Raw genomic sequence first — 19899 nt, forward strand, 5'->3', positions numbered from 1 at the left:
ATATTTTCACAGCGCATTTCACCTGCTATGGACTACACATACGACAGTGACATATTCAAGGTAGAGTTGGAGTACTCTTTATGCATGCCTTTTTGTGGCCCATGTCATTATCCTCCAGTGAACTCAGTGTCTCTACTCAAAAACTCCATTTCCTTTTCATCTACTTGCCAACCTGCGGGCAGTGTATGTACAAATATTTGTCATGTTTCTCCTCCTTTTATGATACTTGTTTATTCGGAAATGTGATAACCCATTTTCTGTAAATTTGTGACATTATATGACTTGGAATGGGTCAAGCATTGCAGTATAGAAAACCACATCAGCAATTTGTTTTAGACTCTTTTAGTCTCTTACTTATCATCTCAATATGTTTCAGGGAAGTTTCTCCATCCGATCAGCTAGGATACATCATCACGTCTGTGAGACAGTGTGCCGTGTATTTAAGAGGCATGGTAAGTTTATTGTACTGTTCACTTAAGTCTTTAGGGAGCTTAAAGGTATTAGACTTCTGTTGATGAAATTTGAGATCAAGGGCCTGAATGCCGTTTGCTTTAATCCTTTCATACCAGAGGACGCATGTAATACAATGTAACCTCAAAACGCTTAAGCGGCAATATTGTGTTTGCACAGCTCATGTTATCTCTGGGAGAAATATGAGAATTTGGTTATATGCCTCTTGGGGGGGGGGGGGGGGGGGGGGAGTTGCAAGTTGCATCAGGGTCAGGAAGATAGAAGTGTGTGTGTGTGTGTGTGTATATATGTGTGTGTGTGTGTGTGTGTATATATATATATATATATATATATATATATATATATATATATATATATATATATATATATATATATATATATATATATATTTATTATATCACACACACATTTGTATGTTATAATTCAGATTTTATATGTGTTTGTCCAAAATATACTTATTCTAGCAGTAAAATAACTTAACAGGTTAAATGTATCAGTAGCGGGTTTTTAATGTTGTTCCTATGTTGCTCTGGTTTAGGAGCAGTGAAGTTACATACGCCATTGTTAATGCCTCGGAGTAAGACGGCATCAGAAAGTGGTGAATCTGCGAGTTTCATGGACCACAGTGGTATGCTTGTGACACTACCATACAATCTCAGGGTAGGTATTGTGCTAACTGCAATTTGCATCTCCGTAATGATATTTTTCTGTAATTGCACATATAGGACTGGTAGCCTATCAAATGTGTAGTTTACGTCAGAGTATAGACATAACTTCTAAGACTAAGGTCTTTTCAATTCACTTGGAGTGCCAACCATGTACAGGTCTCTATGGTTCCAGACTACAATAAACCTTGTGTAGTCTGTTCCTGCTATCATCTTACTCCAATCCTTCTGATGCTTATTCTAGCTCACCAACAGAGTGTAGGGGAAGGCTGCAGTCTGCGACGATGAGAACCCTTAGGTCTACATAGGAGGAACTTGTATATCAGTTATCAGAATATCAGTTATCAGAATCAATTTTACTATCTTGTTAGTGTCCTGCCCCTTTGTAGTAGTACTAAACACATTACAGGTGTTCTGGGAAATCAAGAGAACACCAGGGGGCGCCATAACAAGCGTGCAAAAGCAGTATCCAAACACAGGAGTGTTTTGTGACCAGAAATGTACTCGCTTCTTCTAATGCTCCTTTTTCCTGCCTCTTCTAGATTCCATTTGCGCGATTTGTTGCACGAAACAACATAACCAACTTAAAAAGGTAACACGTTATTCTAAAGCCTGAGATAACGTTCCGGCAGTCAGTTACCCAGAAATTAGACATTTGTCTCCTATTATTTGGCTAGGTGATAAATGCTTTTAGTGGAATAATTCTAGTAACTGTGCGCACCTACCAGTGCAGATGTAATACAGCAGCGGCCTACCAATTTCTTATGTCATGTTCTTATACAAGTGGTTTCGAGCTGTAACTGGTGTTTTTCACTGACAGATACTGTATTGAACGAGTATTTAGGCCCCGGAAGCTGAACCGTTGTCATCCAAAGGAACTTACAGAATGCGCCTTTGATGTGATCACCTCATCTGTTAATAGCTTCTTACCAGTCACAGAGGCTATGTACACTATATATGAGATTATCCAGGAGTTTCCAGTTTTACAGGTGTGTTTGTTATAATTCTATTATTCACTTTTCTTATTTCTGGCACATTTGTCTATGTATTTAGCCCGGTATCTGTAGTGGCTTTGGCCTGGTCAGGGTTCATGTAAGTAGCTATTTGAATTGGTGAAATGCTTAAAAATACCTACACTAGTTCCCCTACTCTGCTTTTATACCCTGTGTTTAGGGCCCATATTGATAGCTAACTGAAGATCTTCCATCTGTGCATCATTAAAGGGATAGTTGCACGAATGACAGAACAGGTGATACATGTCTAATACTTCAGGGCCCCACCGAGTGGGACCCTATCCTACTGATATAATTCTGGTGCACTTCCACACCAATTTACGAAAACCTTGCACGTGCACTGTAAGTGACTAGCTGCTCTAGAAGCAGAAGAGGTGTAGAAGGAGGGATCGTCTTTTAAGAAGGGGGCGGTGAGAAACTGAGGCGGCTGATGACTCTAGGGTGCTTGGGGAACAGTGATAGTGCCCCCGGTGCTCCGTTAAATTAATTTGCACATGAAGAAAAATGATTTAATTAAAACATCGGCTGCAAGGATCAAGGAATGACAGGTCTGCCTAGAAGATTTTCTAAAGGCTATGTAAAGTTATGCTTAGTTAAAAAAAAACGATCTAGGAAATGATAGCCTACCTTTAAGTGTCTAAATGGTGGAGTTGGACTGCCAGGACCTCCATGAGTAAAAACAACAGAGGGGAAGCCCCCTGTTTGAATGGAGCAGTAGTCACATATCTTTGCCACTAACCATAGTCTATGGGACTGCTGGAGATGGCTGAGTGCTGTATTTGGCTAACTCTATTAGGGAGTACACTGGAAAAAACAACAGACATTATATCGAAACTGGGGGGGGGGGGGGGGGGGCTTCTTGTGGTCAATGGAGGTCCCACTGTTCCAAGCCTCACTGATCAGCCCCCATCCTGTCCATTCTTTGTGGTGGTTGGACCCGCTTAAATAGCACCTTTTGACTTTGGCTAATAAAGAAGTGGGTGCCTAGCAGGAGCCCCCCCTCTGTGATGTCTTGTACAATAGATTGGAGCTTTGTGTAACAGTGTATGACTGAAAATCTATATAAGGGAATAAAGGCTTGTACCATTAACTATTTATAACGCATATTAATAGCTTTCCCATTAGTATGTCTTTAAGACTCCTTTCATAGTAAGTTATTGTCTTTCTACCTCTGTGCTCTGTTAAGTCATTGCCATATATAAAGCAGTTATCGTCTTTGGGATCAATCATTCGCTTGCTGCCCGTCACTGACCTCATAGCGGAGAACGGCTGATTTTCCCATTACTTTTTGATGCCATTGCAGTATGCGATCTGTAAATTCTTGTCATGTATATGATACACATTGGGTTTTATGTTTGCTTCTAATATAATTTATTTTATAGGAGCGGAATTACAGTATCTACATAAACCACACCTCTTTATTAAGAGCCATTTTACTCCACTGTGGTATACCAGAAGATAAACTTGTGCAAGTGTATAACATCCTTTATGATGCTATGGTAAGCATGGTTCATGTGTAATAGTGGCTATACACAGGCGCTGGGTAGCAGACGACCAATGTTTATTACACATTCGGCTGCGTTCCAAAGGAGTACGTAGACATGGGTGGCACTACTCACACAGAGATATACATCTGCACGGGAGACAAACGCTAAATGTGGTGGTGCTCTAAGTCCAGAACAAAGTAGCATATGAAAAAATAAATTGAAAAAATTGCTTGGCACTCACCAAAGGTGAGTGCCAAGCAATTTTTTCTATTTATTTTTTCATTCGGCTGCGTTCGTTGTCTTATGTTGGGGTGGGGAGCTGTCAGTGTGCAGATCCTTTGTTCTCTAGGTAAAGAAACCTCTGCAAGAGATGGAACAGATGCAGTAAACTTGGGATTGTTGGCGTAAGAGTTGTGTGTAGCTACTATTAGCTTGCCCATAACATTTTTTTTCATGCATTCAAGATCTTGTACTGGGGAAGGAGACAAGAAAAAGCAAATACTGTATAGCAGCCAGCAGGGGGCAGCATTCCACTAAGTGTGTCGGAACTACAGAACTATAGCGCTCATTAGAATCCTCTGGTGGATTTTAATAAAGTTCATTCTAAAATTCAACATTTCCCAGATCTCTGTGGGCAGATCAGACCTTCATATTCACACTGTAACAATATCATGTTATAAATATCATTTGCATGCTGCAGACACTTCCTGCATAGTAATTCACCTGTGATGCGGGGTTTGAAAATCTGCAGCAAAAAAATTGACATCTACTCTAAAATCTGCAGTTTTTCCCACTTTTCAGTGTAGCAGGGGTGGAACCCCAGGTAAATCTGTTACACTTGCAGATTTTACTACGAAATTGTAGCAGAAAGCTTTTCTGTTAAGACCAATCCCGTGTCTGTCTCTGAAGCTCACCATAGTGTTATCTATCTTCAGGTTGACAAACTTACTAAAAGGGAAGTGGAAGCCAAGTTTTGTAACCTCGCACTTTCCCAGAACAATGTAAGTACAGCACTTAGTATAAGATTACATGTCCGGTATATGTCCACCACTTATATTGTGGCTAATCTGCTTATTGGACTCTCCTGACATGTTGAGCGCTTTGTCCTTGTGGTAGGAGTCCTTCTCTATGATAGCAGTAATATGGGCGCAAGTCTTTGTCCAGGATGTTTTCTGCCGAATTTGCACTACGTGACTGCAGGATAAACTGAATAGATTTATATTCTGTATATGTATTTATGAATATTCACTAAATTCCCGTGTAATATTTTCAGTTTCAGTTGAATCGCCTTTATAAGTATATTGAGCAGAAAGGAGAGCTGCAAGAGCTGGGATCCATGATGGCCTCACTGACCAAGCAGAAGTCAGCCGTTGGGGTGTTGGCCAAGCAAGGCCTAAAAGACCTGGAGGAAATCATTGGATTAGTCAAGAAGATGAATATTAAGCTTCAGGTTAACGTTGTGATTGTAAAATCCATATACCTGCCTTTTACCTGTCACTGGCTATTCCTTCTCCATTACATGAAGCCGTGTAACTTTTCTGTAGTTCTGCTCTTCTTGAAGTGAATGGGACCTGAGCTGCAGTAATGTTATATAATGTAGAGAGCAATACTTCGTTTTCTATATTGTATAGTACCGGGCTCGGCAGATGTCTCAAGTAGCTGATTGTTCTTCTCCGTAGCTCTATCCTGATGATAGGCCATCAAATACAGTATGGAAAAACCTTCAAGTACTCAGAATGAGTAAAATAATGTTTAAGCATAATTCCTGCTACTGTTCCTATGGGTCCCATGATAATGGGCTGAGTTAAGGTACATTCAACAACCAGTACAGATGGACCCCCTATGTCTGCATTCACCCCAATGTAAAAAAAAAAAACAAAAAAAAAAAACCTAGTCAAAACTTTTCCTCTGGCATATCTCCCAAAGACCTCCATATCTGTGCGCCGACACTAGTTGTAGTAATTCCCATGAAAGAATAGTTTACATCTCCCATCATCTATATGGACATGTTCCCTCGATATTTGTCATAGATCGTCAGTTTCTTCTATCTGATTTTCTTACTGTATCTGGGGGGCAGAAAGTTACTCAGACACAGCCATAGTCAGCCATTTTGTTTCATACACCGATTCATCCCTGCCATCATCTCCCTGTACTGTCAGAAAGCAGCTATAAAATACCGAGTGTGATGAAGACAATAGTGATATTTGTGGCGTGTCCTATAGCTGGTTATTGGTTCTTACATTGCATGATACTTAGATATGTCTCCTTGTTGTGTAGGTCGTCGTGAACTTCGGTCTTGTCTATAAGATGCAACAGCACAATGGGATTGTTTTTCAGTTTGTTGCATTCATCAAACGCCGACAGAGAACTGTTCCCGAAATCCTGGCAGCTGGGGGCAGATATGACCATCTGGTAAGCCTTTAGTATAATGGAGGGTTTACAGCAGGACTGGGCAGTGAGTACAGCTGTGGAGGAAATAATCTCTTGTCTTGTACTGAACGTCACCATACACGCTGGGTGAACATGTGCTTATTATCTGCAGATACATTCTCTCCTTATCTCATCTGCGAATCCACAGGACAGAGGGACAGCTCTATTTATTCTACAGTGGGATGACATTTCTATCATTTGCCTCTTTGTCACCCACCTGCTTTTACTTGCTAAATTCCATGTGTTTTTCATGGCAAGTTTCTTTGGCCATCTGTATTTCCATTTCCAAATGGGCACTTAAAGGGTTTGTCTAATGAAGCAAACCCCTGTCCTTATGTCCTGTCTGGGCTTATGGATGTCATAGAGGGGGCGGTCACCCACTTAGGACAGCTGGGTTTGTGCGTGTAAGACTCTGGTGTGCACTTCTGGCTAACCACACTTGTGAGGATATTTATAAGCTCTTAGACATGAGAGTTGAGAGCTTATGACGGTCACCGGCATCTTTAACTCCAAGGATCTGTGTGCCAGAGGCGGTGTAACATTACATAAAATGTAGGAGCTCATATAGTATACAAAACCACTTGTGACTCTACTGAAAATGGATATATCCTAAAGGAATGGTATATCACTAGGGTATACAGTAGCGCTGCTTCCCATTCAGTCCTCACTTTAAGTTTGGAGAACCCATTTATGTTAATTTTTAACGTTGCTTAAAAGTGTAAGGGGTCGAAATCTATGGATATCCTTGTTCCCTTGATACATTATTGAGAGTGACAGGATTGTGACCATGTCTATGATTGTAACACTTTGTTCTCCTTTTAGATTTCACAGTTTAAGGGACCTCAAACTGGATCCTTTTCCGTGCCCTGTGCTGTCGGCGTCAGTATAGCTATAGATAAGATCTCGGCTGCCCTGTCCAGCGCTGACGAAGATGTAAGTTCACATAAAGCTTTTCTCATCCGCACATCCTGACCGGCTGTATATTACCTAATCAGAATCATTGTATATATATATATATTTTATCACTTGGGTCCTTTAGATAATATCTGATGATAATCTATAAATGGCTGTGACGACATTTATTAGGATCTCTCCATTGCACTAATATCCTGCTTTTGAGAAATCCGGATTCATTGTGGTTTTTCTGTTGGTCTTAAATCCCTTGTCAACAAATCATTTGGCAGACATGGCTGTAAATGGCGGCCTATATTCTTCTGGCTGGTCTGTAGGTAGGGCCACACAGCTCTAGGCGTTTTTTAGGAATTATCTTTAAAATATATGAGATTGACTGCAAATTTCCCCACCAATAACAGCGGGTTGTGCCATTCTTTAATAAATGCCGCATCTCAAAGGTATTCTCACCTAGGAGCATTGTTTCTAGGGGAAAATGTCTCTGTAACATGGCGCTGTATGGAGACGGTGTACAGAGACATGGCGCCACTCTTCTCTGTCTGTATGTTATATTATAGTAGATTGACAGCTGGGTTGACCACTGAAGTTGTGTCCCTACAGTCTGGCCTTGTTCTGTTAGTGCCATTAAGTAAGGTCACACCTACGTCTTATGACAAGGGGAATGATCATACCCAGTTGTCAGGTTCTCAGTTCTAGAGTTTTAAGAAAAATAAAGATGCTCCAGAATGATTTAATGTCAGGTTAGTAAAGCTGGCAGATCTATTTTACACTGTGATGGTAGAACCCCACCTGTACAAGGTCTTACTTACCGTACGTACCTTTTGGTTAAAGGGAGAGTCTTATGAAAACAACTCTATAAAGATGGAGAGACTGAGTCTGCTCTTGGTCACTCTCCATAGGGGGGCACCCTGGTTGTCTCTCCCCTCTCATATATATATATATATATATATATATATATATATATATATATATATATATATAATGAGAGAGAGAGAACGCTGTCACCCCTCTTAACTGCTCGAAATGAGAGTTGTATATTCTAGCCAAATATTTATACTGTGCTACTTTTTCCTTCAACCTATGAACAGTTCCTCTCATGAGTGTGTATGTCTACACTTACTAATGTGGTATCTGGTGCCGATGGCCATTGATGAAATACAGATTAGACTATAGCACAAGTAATGGCATCACTTTCTACATGTATGTTTGCAAGTCGGGCTCATGTATTTGTCCTTCTGAATTCCAGGTGAGCAGCTGCGACCTTCTTGTTGTCAGTGTGGGCCAGATGTCTGTAAACCGGGCCATTGGCATCATTCAGAAGCTGTGGACTGCAGGCATTCATGCTGAGATAATGTATGACTGGTCTGAGGTAAGTTGTAGCCATTATATTATCCCAGTGTGAGACGAATATTCACGTCTGTACTACTAGGACCATGGTAAATTAAAGAGCATTCCCCTTAAATTAAAAGGGGGGGGGGGATGTTTTAGATCATTTACTATAATATTCTAGGTTTTCACAAGTTCTTAAAGTCTGGACAGACACTATAGAATTGCATTGTCTTCTGGGAAAGCTGGATTGCTGGATCCATTGTTACTAAGCAGATTCTTTTTCTTTTTCCAGTCTCAGGATGAGCTGCAGGAACATTGCCGATTGTCTGGGATTCCTTTTGCTGCTATTGTCTCTGATAAAGAAGGGAGTCACGTTAAGGTAAATGAAACTAGTTGAATATAATATATATGCCTGTATAGGTGGAGATACTCTCTATTATGGTTTGGATAAAGGAGTGGTTAAGAACAACAACCCTTAAAGAGGACCTTTCATGGTTTGGGGCACAGGCAGTTCTATATACTGCTGGAAAGCCAACAGTGCGATTAATTCAGTGCACTATCGACTTTCCCGATCTGTGCCCTGGGTAAAGCGCTATTGGTCCCAGTACCGTAGCACTTTACAGTCAGAAGGGCGTTCCTGACAGTCTGTCAGGTTCGTCCTTCTCCACAGCAGCGCCTATCGCGCTGTACAGTGTGAGCGGGGAGGAACGCTCCCGTCCCCTCCTGATAATACTCGTCTATGGACGAGCACTGTGAGCAGAGGGAGGAGGCGTTCCTCCCCGCTCACACTGTACAGCACAATAGGCGCTGCTGTGGAGAAGGAGGTACCTGACTGACTACCCAATAGTCAATGACTGTCAGAAACGCCCTTCTGACTGTAAAGAGCTACGGTACCGGAACCGATAGCGCTTTACCCGGGGCACAAATCAGGAAAGCCGACAGTACACTGAATTCAGCGCACTGTCAGCTTTCCAGCAGTATATAGAACTGCCTGTGCCCCGGACCATGAAAGGTCCTCTTTAATGATAGAATGTATTAGAAATGTCGGGTGGTCACTGCCATGTATGATATTTGCAGTATTTATCCATCATCCAGACTAAGCAGCAAAATTGTAGTTTTAAAGTTATGAAAATAGAGACCTTGAAGGTAAACTCCAACTTACACTAATATTTCTCTATATGCACATATTATTATGCATATATTATATCACACTGGTGCTATTGCATTGTAACCGTTTTAGGCTCATGCACATAAACATACTTTTTATCCACATTTATGGATCTGTAATTGCAGATCAGAGCACAGTCACAATCATTTCTATGAGCCCATACACATAGCCATATTTTTTATGAGCAGATCCTATGCCATTCTGAATTTGTAGCTTGGTCCATTCATGGGTCATTGAAAATCGTATACCATCAGATTATCCAGTATCTGTGTCCTATGTGCCGTTTTACTGTCCCGTACACTGCACACAGTTGTATGTATGTGACCTTATTCAGGCTACAGTGACACTTTTTCTATTTGAGTTTGTAGGGATGGTGACACTGCAAAGCACAGGTTCTGCACAGGGCAGATACTCCTATCACAGTCTCTGCTGATGATTTCATAGCTCATGTCCTAGTTATAATGAAGAAGATGCCAGTTCAGCTGCCCTGACTATGCTTATGGGCACTTGGCCTATTTAAGAGAATAGTCATGCTGCTTTCCCAAGTTGGCAAAGATGGTATTGGCTCTAGCTGCCCATGTGGTGATTTGCTGAGGCATCATGGAATTGTCTTATTTGTTGGGAGCGCCCCAGCAATCGTGGGAACAGGGGCCTGCAAGTGGTGTACATGTTCAGACACTGCTTCTATCAGCTTAGCTGTCTCTGGAAGTCCCCATAGAGGTGAAGGGTGCAATACTGGAAAGTTGTGTTTCTGCTAAAAGAACCTTTTAATGTAGGAAAATAGTTTGGGGTTAAATTCTTGTCTTGAACATGATGGTAAATATGAATGTGACTACATGGAAAGTTTGAGCTACTCTCCCTTATGATTCAGCATCTCCAGCTGCCCTGGCGCTGGCTCCACTATAGACATGCTGTTATTAACACGTCTGGTTTCCTTGGCTTGGCTCCTCACAGCTGAAAGCATTTGAGAAGGAGCGTCAGACTGAGAAGAGGATCCTGGAGTCCGATCTTGTGGATCACCTGTTACAAAAGCTCCGACTAAGAGGGCAGGAAGAGAGAAATAACAGGTGCACACGTGTGGGGTTTTCTTGATTTAAGGGTGTTTTCACATGTCTAAAGTATCTACCACATGTCTGCAGATATTAAAGTTCATAGTAGGTTCTAGATACTTGGGGAAGTTCACCTTGGTGTAGTCTGGAATCTTAGACCACTGTTGGCATGACACGGGGACCAGTGGGATCGCTCTTATCGCAAATGTCAATGAGTCAAGATCAGACTTCCCCCGTGTATGTTCTTATCTAAGACATCGCTTCTTTGTAGTCTCCTTAGTTATATGGAGATTAAAGTTCCATAAATAGAAAGATTTTAAAAAAAAATAAAGGGATTATGGGAAAATATTTTTAGCAATTTTTTTCTGCCTCCAATGCTGATCTTACACAGCAATACAGGATGTGTTCTGTCCAGTCTAGTGATGCGGTATTATCACTGTGCTAATATATAATGGTTTTCCTCTCTATATAGAGAAATGCTGGATACCGGGTCTGGGCAGAATCTGAAGGGCTCTTTCTTGAGCACACAGGGTGAGTACTGAACTGCTGCACTACAGAGAGATCCTATTGTAAGACTGTGCAGCGGGCACTTCCCGGGCGTGTAGGGATTGTCCTGGTGAATGCAATCTATTGTTATACACTCTGGTCAGGAGACTGTGGCTCATTCATCCCTTTTATTCATTTTGATCACATGCTATTCACTTGTTTGTCCATTGTTTGGTCAGGGCACTGTCGTCAACCCTGAAGTGATTTTACTGGGAAAGTTATAATAAAATTGAACCCTTTTGTTACCGCTGGTTTTAAGGTGGAAAATACAGTAGATGCATGTTGGCAAGACCGGCCAACCATGGAATATGTATGGGGGCCTCCCAAGTTGTCAGGGAAAGGAGGATCAGGCATTGTATTTACATGTCCTGTTCTTTTCTTCACAAGGAAGACAAGCCATTGCCAAAGTTGTCCTGTATGCCGCGCCTGTCACAGAGGTGCCCTGTATGCCGCGCCTGTCACAGAGGTGCCCTGTATGCCGCGCCTGTCACAGAGGTGCCCTGTATGCCGCGCCTGTCACAGAGGTGCCCTGTATGCCGCGCCTGTCACAGAGGTGCCCTGTATGCCGCGCCTGTCACAGAGGTGCCCTGTATGCCGCGCCTGTCACAGAGGTGCCCTGTATGCCGCGCCTGTCACAGAGGTGCCCTGTATGCCGCGCCTGTCACAGAGGTGCCCTGTATGCCGCGCCTGTCACAGAGGTGCCCTGTATGCCGCGCCTGTCACAATGCAGCATATCAACTCAGTCCAGCAAATGGATAGATTAGGATTCCTGTGTTGTTTTTGTCAATATATAAATTAGCTCTTTGAAGCAACGAGAGGTACTGCTTCAAAGAGCTCATTTGCATATTGACAAAAGCAATTATATTTTAGCATTGGAGGGAGCGATTTACAAAGGAAATTTTTTTTAATTGAAAATTTGATCGAGCCGTTATTGGCAGATGTTAAAGGATATGCCGTAGATATGATAGATGTAGGTCTCGCCTCTGAAATCCACAGGTATGTTATAATCGGTGGTCCCCAACCCCTACCTTGGTCGTTATGATTGGAGAGGTGGCTGCACATGCGCTGTTCTCTGTATTCACTTACACTGAGTATACCTGAGGAGGGATCGGCATGTATCAGACATCTCTGGCATGTGCTGTGGATATAAATGTCCGAGCTAGGATTGTCTATTTAATGCCCAAGTATCAGTGGCGTTCTTCTCTGTCGTCCTATCCTGAAGCATTTTTCTTAGTTTTCTTTTACTATGCCTCTTTTCGGCGGTCTGTATGTTTTACCTTGTGTTCATTCTGTTTTATATGGCAGGCCAGTGTGATCAGCATGGCAGTGCTGTAATCCCAACTGTCAGCATCATATCCCCAGAAAAGCTATCTGCCAGCGGAAGACGCCGCTATGAAGCTCAGGTAACTTGAGGTTTCTCCGGGGACCACATGTTCTCCATCTTTGCTGGCGCTTTACTTTGGAGCCATTTACCATCTGCGTGTTTATAGGGATTATTATGTGAACTACAGCTGAGAGAGCAGAGAGAATATTCCTTAAATCTATTACATTACAAAGGACCTGTCCCGTCTCTGACATCTCTGTTATAGTATATACTTTATTTGCCATTTATCTCCGGTGCACTTTCTTAGAAGTCTGTTTTGTGCGGTTTTGTTCTTCCTTCAGGGAATGTATGAATAGATGAAAACTGGATGTTACCACTCTACTTCTCAGTAGGGCCATTGTCCATTCAGTGCTGGCAGTGTCGGATTGTGTAGGGATACAATCTATTGACAAGAGGAATAGTATATAGCTACTATATAGCTAGTATATAGGAACTGAACAACACAGTTCTAAGAAACAATACTCCACTGTTGTCATTTGAAGGGCAATTCAAGTATTTACTAAAGCAGACATGAATAAGTGAATAAAAAAGTCCTCTCTAAACATTCTAGGTATTTGTTTTATGAGAATGTTCCCAGGATGGCATGGTGACAACTAGTATGGCTGCCGTTACAGCTGCCACAATGGGTTTTACCTGGCTTGACCCAAATGTCATATATTGTGTGGGTTCACACTGACTTTAATGGGACCAGCCTTATGACTCTTCAATGTAAAATTGATACAAAGGAAGAAGAGATCAGACATGTTGAATTTCAACACTCGATACTTTTTGTTCTCAGAGATGTCTGGCATTGGCTTAGGGCGGTTCACATCTGCGCCTGATCTCCAGTTTCCGTCTTCTGCTGACAGGAGACGGAAACCTGGTAGACCGTGTCCACCCATGAGCGCCTTGTGTCCAGTTTTAAAAAAAAAAAAAAAAAAAAAACCTAAAAAAAAACTTTGGCCGCAGAGACCATAAAACGCTCACAGGCGGACACTTTGCAAACCCATTCAAATGAATGGGTTTGAAAAATGACTGCGGATTTCCTTCTCCTGTCCCGTTTCTACCTACTTTTCACACCTACATGCTCAGACAAGTGTGCATGTGTTGGCCTGGTTGCCTGACCAACAGCTTTTGAAGCTATATGACCAACCTAATACAGTGATTTGTCTGTTGTAGGGGTGTGACTGTAGGGGGTGCAGTGGCATCTGGGTTTAGGAGTCTTAGGGGGCCCATAAGGTTCCACAGAAAATGCCCTCATAAGTGTCTTAAATATTTGGACGCTCTGGAATCAAATCACACAAATAAGCGCGTCTAAATAGACGAGCCATGTTCTTCTATTACTGTACAACCCCCATGACTTAGGCCTTTCTTTTTCTAAGTAGTCAGCATGACAGATGTCCTTGCAGTTCTTAGTTGTACTGAATGGCTAAAGGGTTTGCAGAGGAGAGTGGCACCGCATTGTATGTTACTAGCGAGTAGAGATGAGCGAGTACTATTTGAAACTCCAGTTTCGAATAGCACGCACCCATAGGAATGAATGGACGCAGCTGGCACACAGGGGGTTAAGCGGCCGGCCGCTAGCAAAGTCTGAATGTCGTCCGCTTCCATTCATTCCTATGGGTGCGTGCTATTCGAAACGGCCATTTGGAATAGTACTCTCTCATCTCTACTAGTCTTATGGGTCAGACACCTAGGATAAAATTACTTTTAATAAATGGTTCAGATAAGAACCCTAATACGTTTCTCATGTAGTATTTCATTTTCCTTTTCATACAGGTTTTTTCTAAACTTCAAGCTTGTATCATGAACTTCCAACAAAGAAATACAGAAATAGAGATTTTGGCAGTAAGTAAACCTTGTGGTAGAAGGATGAGCAACCCCTTTAACTGACTACTATAGAGACTGGAACTGACGGGGATGTATAATATAGCTGATAATTTTATAATAGACAGTAGAAGACGTAGGAAAGCTGTGTCACCCCAAGACCCAAAACTTTCTTATTCACTACAATCACAGTTACAGCTCCATAGACTTCTATTGCAAAAGAAAATAAGTTTTCAGTTGTCTGAAAGTTGCATGTCATGAGAAATACTGTTCAACCCTAGAGACAATGCAACTAAGGGAATACTACTGTATGTAATAGCGGTACTGACAGGCCCCATTGCCAGTTGACTATTACAACATTTATCTGTAACACTGCCATGGACATGAAGCCTATTGAACAGACCAGCCAAGCCTTGAGTCGTGAATGAGATTCCTACATCATTATACCATTATATTCTATATACCGTATAGTGGTTGCCTACACTAGAAAGCAGCTCTGCCGTTGAGGTGAATCTTACGTTTCTAAGGCACTTACTGTAATAAATCTGTTCTTCTAGGTCGATCTACCAAAAGAAACAATACAAAGTCTCTTATCATTAGAGGTAAGTAGTGCTGTAGTAGCTAATCTTATAGTCGCCTTAGCCTAAGGGTGCATGCACACTACATAACGCCGGGCGTGTATGAGAGCCGTACACGCCGGCATTACGGCAGACTGCCGAACACTTCCCATTCACTTCAATGGGAGCGCTCGTAACAGCGGCGTTTACGAGCGCTCCCATTGAAGTGAATGGGAAGTGTTCGGCAGCCCTGCCGTAACGCCGGCGTGTACGGCTCTCATACACGCCCGGCGTTACGTAGTGTGCATGCACCCTAAAGGTGTTTTCTCATCTCAGGATTTCAGCAGCTCTCCTGTCTCCTCTCCCCTCCACTTCCTGTTTGTTTTTTTTGGTTTTTTTTAAAGCCCTTTCCAGCAGGAAGTTGCGCTTTTTGTAAAGGGAACAGTTATATCTGCATTTACATAGACATAACAGAAGCACTGCTCAAAAAAATTATCTAGTGCTTATCAGGGCTCAAAAACTGAAAGCAGTATGTGGGGAAAGGAAGAAGAAAAAAAATGTATGTGTATGCTTGGGAGCAGGGAGTCATCATTCTGACTTGTACCAATATGTAGGGTGCACCGAGCAACTGGAAGTAATCCGTTGGAGTACCCCAAGGGGAATCCCTTCGTGTGGGTATACTCCTATTGTGGAGGGTCAGTAGCAGTTACCTCCACCACCTGCTGGGAGGGGTTAGTGTAGAAATAGTATATGGTGACCACAGCAGCAACTTCTCCCGGATACGGATAAGTTGTGCCAATAAATACTGCGCTAAATCGCGCTTTATTAGGAACACACCGAAAACTTGCACTGTGTGAGAACAGGAGTTTAACCTAGGCAACTGGCTATAAAGACTGAAGAGAGATTTCATTTTATCTGACAAAGGGAGCAAGATGGATGAAGCAATGTATTATGTACAACACTTCAGTTAGCTTCAGCTACAAGTCTGAATATGATCCTTGAGATGGGAATACCCCTCTAAGGATTGCCCGAGCTGAAATGATTTGTGCCACAGATTGGCCTGTTTAGCACTACATGTGGCTTTCATGTTGACTTCGTGCTATAGAAGTGACTGCAATATCAATTATTCCATCTACTTTATAGTTTGGAGATGACCACACCTTTAATGCCTCGGTGAAGCAGCTCATGTCTAAATTGCCAAAACAGAGATACCTGAAGCAAATCTTTGATGAGATTTACACTATAAAGATGGAGAAGCGGTAAGTATGGCTCCAATGTATATCACACTCAGCAGGTGCCGGTAATATGTGCGGTTTCTTGCCGCGCTTCTCCTGGATCGGTAACTTGTAACAATGGAAAGTCCAGGTACAGCCTGACGGTAAGCGGTAAACCAAGTGTAATGGTGCCGTCACTTATCGTTCCACTTAAGATACAATTATTTGGGAAATCATAGCTGCATAACAATCTGGTCATGTTTTGTGATACTGAAAAAGTGACATGATGTGTACACTGGTAACAGCGGCTGGACAACCATTAATAGGTCACAGTCTGGTATCAGAGGGTTCGGCCTATTGTGATATAATGTGTACACATGTATACCATGTCTTCACCCCTGTCTTCTTTCTCCTCAGGGTGCCTGTACTTATGCTGTACAGTTATCGAGATGATTACTACAAGATTCTCTTCTAAGTCGTCTCCAGCCTTAGATTCATATGCAATCTTACCTTCTAGTATTCTCACACTTGAGGATCCTTGTGCTGTTAGAAAGTGAACTCCAATTCTGTAAATTAACAGGAGCTTGAGAGTATTTGGGACCAGCCATATTAGGGACTCACTGCCCCCTGTACCTGGAACACAATGACTGTAATAGGGGCAGTTGTGACCCCCAAAACTGTGAACATTTGCCTAGAAATAATATGGCGGTGCCGGATGTTTTACACTCAGTTGCTGCTGCATTTCTTTTCAATTACAGGAAGACACAGGAATGTTTCTTGCTTTTTATTGTTTTGTATATTCCTTTTAGGACATAAGATTTTGGCCTGTATGTATGAATAAATAAATAAATTTTTGGACAGAACAAGAAAGCTCTTGTATAAATCCTTAGGAACGGTGCATATCCAATCTACCTGTGTTTTTAATCATGTTAGGGTGAACAAAAAAAGTGTTATGGCTGAAATAAATTGACAAATCTATCGCATCTGTATAATAAAGTAGCGTAAATGGAAGGAACAAAGACCATCAAGTGCCAAATATAGGGTTCGAGTTTATAATAAAATCTATTCACACATCCCAGAGTCCATGATGTGACTGATTCTTTTGGCAGCATTAAACATGTAATTCTATGAAAAATCCAAAGAAATCACATGTTTGGGGCACAGGGCATGATCTAGCAGGTGTTTAGGGTAGGGGGCTCTGACTGGGGAAAACTGGGGCAGTACATGACAATCCTACAAACTACTACATCCTAGTAATGTCCGCAGTCTCCAGTCTCTGACCTAGTAGCACTAACCATGTTTGAAGAGGGACCAGAAAGCATACATTTAGGGAGTGCTGGTGTTAGGCTTGTTTTTGGGGTTTTTTGTGCCAACCTAGCACCATACTCCTTACTCAAAATGTTAGGGGCAACACGGTGGCTCAGTGGTTAGCACTGCAGCCTTGCAACGTTGGAGTCCTGGGTTCGAATCTGGCCAGGAACAACATCTGCAAGGAGTTTGTGTGGATTTCCTCCCATTCTACAAAGACATTCTGATAGGAATAAAATGTACATTGTGAATTCTATATAGGGCTCACAATCTACATTAAACTAAAGTCTAAATGTCTGACTATACATAGACTACATTATCCATTTTGGAGCCACTGTGATTTCTTAGATTTGTAAAGTGTGTTTTCTTATAGAGGCTCTTCCCTGTAAGCAGGGCTGGTATTGGAGAGGGTAAAGTGGGTAATTGCCGAGGGACCTTGTCCCCAAGGGGCTCCTGGCAGCTGGAGTATGACATTCAGCTCGATGGCTTTAATCTTGGGAGCTCCACAGCTGTAGCGGCACACTGTGCACACAGATCCAGTTTAATCATATGACAGAGGAGGGAGCTGAGAAGTCCCTGCTCTACCATAGATGACTGCTGGTAATGCACAGGACAAGACGGGGTAGGGAGCGTGATTATGTCACTCCATTGTGCCACTGCTACAGGGAAAGGCTTTAACTGCTCTAGTCATTGTGGGAGCACAGTAAGGTGGGTGAAAGATTTATTGGGGGCTAATATTTATAATGGACGAACTACTATACATAAGGGGCACTATTATAAGAGGAATATATATTTATATTTTATAGGGGCTATTCCTAAGGGAAGAACTATTTATTATAGGCCTATAAGGGAGGGGAGCATTATATATTATCTGGTTTGTATTTATAGGAGGAAAACTTTATAAGGAGGGTATTGTTGAGGGGGCTATTATTTATAAGTGAGACTATTTATATTGGAGCACTATTTATGCAAGGGCCATTACTGACATAGGGAACCATTTACGGTATAAGCAGGGACTTGTATATAATGAGGCACTATAACAGCTGATGAGGGGTGTAAAAATCTATTAAGCAGTACAAAAGTGGTTAGTTGAATTGTGTGTGGACATAAGGGGGGTTGGTTGTTACCAGAAAGGGAGCATTATTAAAGGGGCTGCCACTGGAAATCTGATGGCATTGTTGGTGTATTATCATTTGGGGCCCCGCTTTTAATTTTGCCCAGGGCCAGAGTTTGTCTAAAACTGGCCCTGCCTGTAAGAAGGCATTCGCATCATGTTTTAGCAGCATTTGTAGAGTTTTGTTTGTTTTGTTTTTTTGCATGTGTTTGACTTTAGATAGCCTCCAGCTGCTGTGAAAGTACAACTCCCATGGGAGCTCCAAGAACAGCAGAGCCAGTATGCATGCTGGGAGTTGTAGTTGTGCAACAGCTGGAGAGCCGAAGGTTCCCCACCCCTGGTCTAAACTATGTGTCAAACTTTGTCCCATGAGAACATACCAAATGTCTAGTAAAACTAGAGCACTTAATGGAGTAGATCTGCGTTGCAAACTGTATTACGCTTTGCTTGTTCCAGATTTTATATTTAAGCAAAACTTAAGTTTGTTCCCATATGAAAAGTTTCATGGTTACATCCAATGAGAGGTAAAAACTTCCACTGTAGACATTTTTTCAACAAATATCAATGTTGGCCCACTGTGTACTTCAGTTTGACGTCCCTGACTCAACAATTACTATATATACTAACTATATCAGCGTCCCAAGGATTCTCCATAAGAAGACTTGCAGTTTTCCCTCCAATTTGTCACAGCACCCCAGGTGGGAATACTTGCACTATTCTGTACAATATGGGGATATGAGCAATAATGGTGCCCATGAAAGCCTTTTAAGGCATATAAATTTTGTAAGATGTTGGCAATAACTGCTTTAGAGATTCCTATAATGAGTGAAATCTAGTAAGAGTCTGGTTGTTAATGCTAAGCCTATGGCCACATCATATTCAGACTATATGGGTCAGGGGGCATTCACACGGAGTAAAGTGGCGCTGATTCTGCCATGATAACTTGCTGCAGAATCAGCGCTGATGAAAAGACTCCCATTGACTTCAATGGGTTCCGTGTGGAAAACAGAAGTCAATGGAAGTCTTTATCACCGCTGATTCTGCTGCTAGTTATCTTGGCAGAATCAGCGCCACTTTACTCCGTGTGAATACCCTCCTCAGAATTACCTGTTTTGGATCGCTCTGTAGAGAAGAATAAGGATGGATACAATAAAGTGAACCCATCAGGTGATTCCTCCTACCCTGCGGGAGAGAAGCTGAGCTCTGTGATATATAGGATTTGGAACAGGACTTCTAGGACAGCCAATAAGAGTCCTGCTTACTTTGGTATGAACAGAGTCTTACACCATAAAGGAGAGAAGCTTATCACAGCTAGTTAAATACATGCTTCAAGATCCAGTTCAGTGATGGAGAATAAAATACAAGGCTGTAAAGGCCAGTCAGTGTTGTAGCCGAGAAATATTCATGTGGACCTACACAGAGCAGCACATCAGGAGCTCCACATGG

The 19899-nt window shown here is 42.1% G+C and overlaps 1 protein-coding gene across 1 annotated transcript in view; it reads left to right on the forward strand.

Annotated features, from left to right (window-relative positions):
- EIF2AK4 (eukaryotic translation initiation factor 2 alpha kinase 4) overlaps positions 1–17094 on the forward strand; it is a 49263-nt gene extending 32169 nt beyond the window's left edge. Inside the window, exons 21-39 of the mRNA XM_075282871.1 lie at positions 1–60; positions 377–452; positions 1010–1131; positions 1679–1728; positions 1957–2125; positions 3532–3648; positions 4572–4637; positions 4910–5086; positions 5914–6048; positions 6889–6999; positions 8225–8347; positions 8600–8686; positions 10430–10542; positions 10997–11055; positions 12376–12473; positions 14213–14281; positions 14818–14862; positions 15961–16076; positions 16449–17094. The exon at positions 1–60 is cut by the window's left edge and continues 177 nt beyond it. Of these exons, the coding sequence (XP_075138972.1) occupies positions 1–60; positions 377–452; positions 1010–1131; positions 1679–1728; positions 1957–2125; positions 3532–3648; positions 4572–4637; positions 4910–5086; positions 5914–6048; positions 6889–6999; positions 8225–8347; positions 8600–8686; positions 10430–10542; positions 10997–11055; positions 12376–12473; positions 14213–14281; positions 14818–14862; positions 15961–16076; positions 16449–16506 (1851 nt within the window). The 3' untranslated portion in view covers positions 16507–17094. The remainder of the gene's footprint in view (positions 61–376; positions 453–1009; positions 1132–1678; positions 1729–1956; positions 2126–3531; positions 3649–4571; positions 4638–4909; positions 5087–5913; positions 6049–6888; positions 7000–8224; positions 8348–8599; positions 8687–10429; positions 10543–10996; positions 11056–12375; positions 12474–14212; positions 14282–14817; positions 14863–15960; positions 16077–16448) is intronic.
- The last annotated feature ends 2805 nt before the right edge of the window (positions 17095–19899 follow it).

This window comes from Leptodactylus fuscus, chromosome 7, assembly GCF_031893055.1.
Source record: "Leptodactylus fuscus isolate aLepFus1 chromosome 7, aLepFus1.hap2, whole genome shotgun sequence".
In the NCBI taxonomy this organism is placed as follows: Eukaryota; Metazoa; Chordata; class Amphibia; order Anura; family Leptodactylidae; genus Leptodactylus; species Leptodactylus fuscus.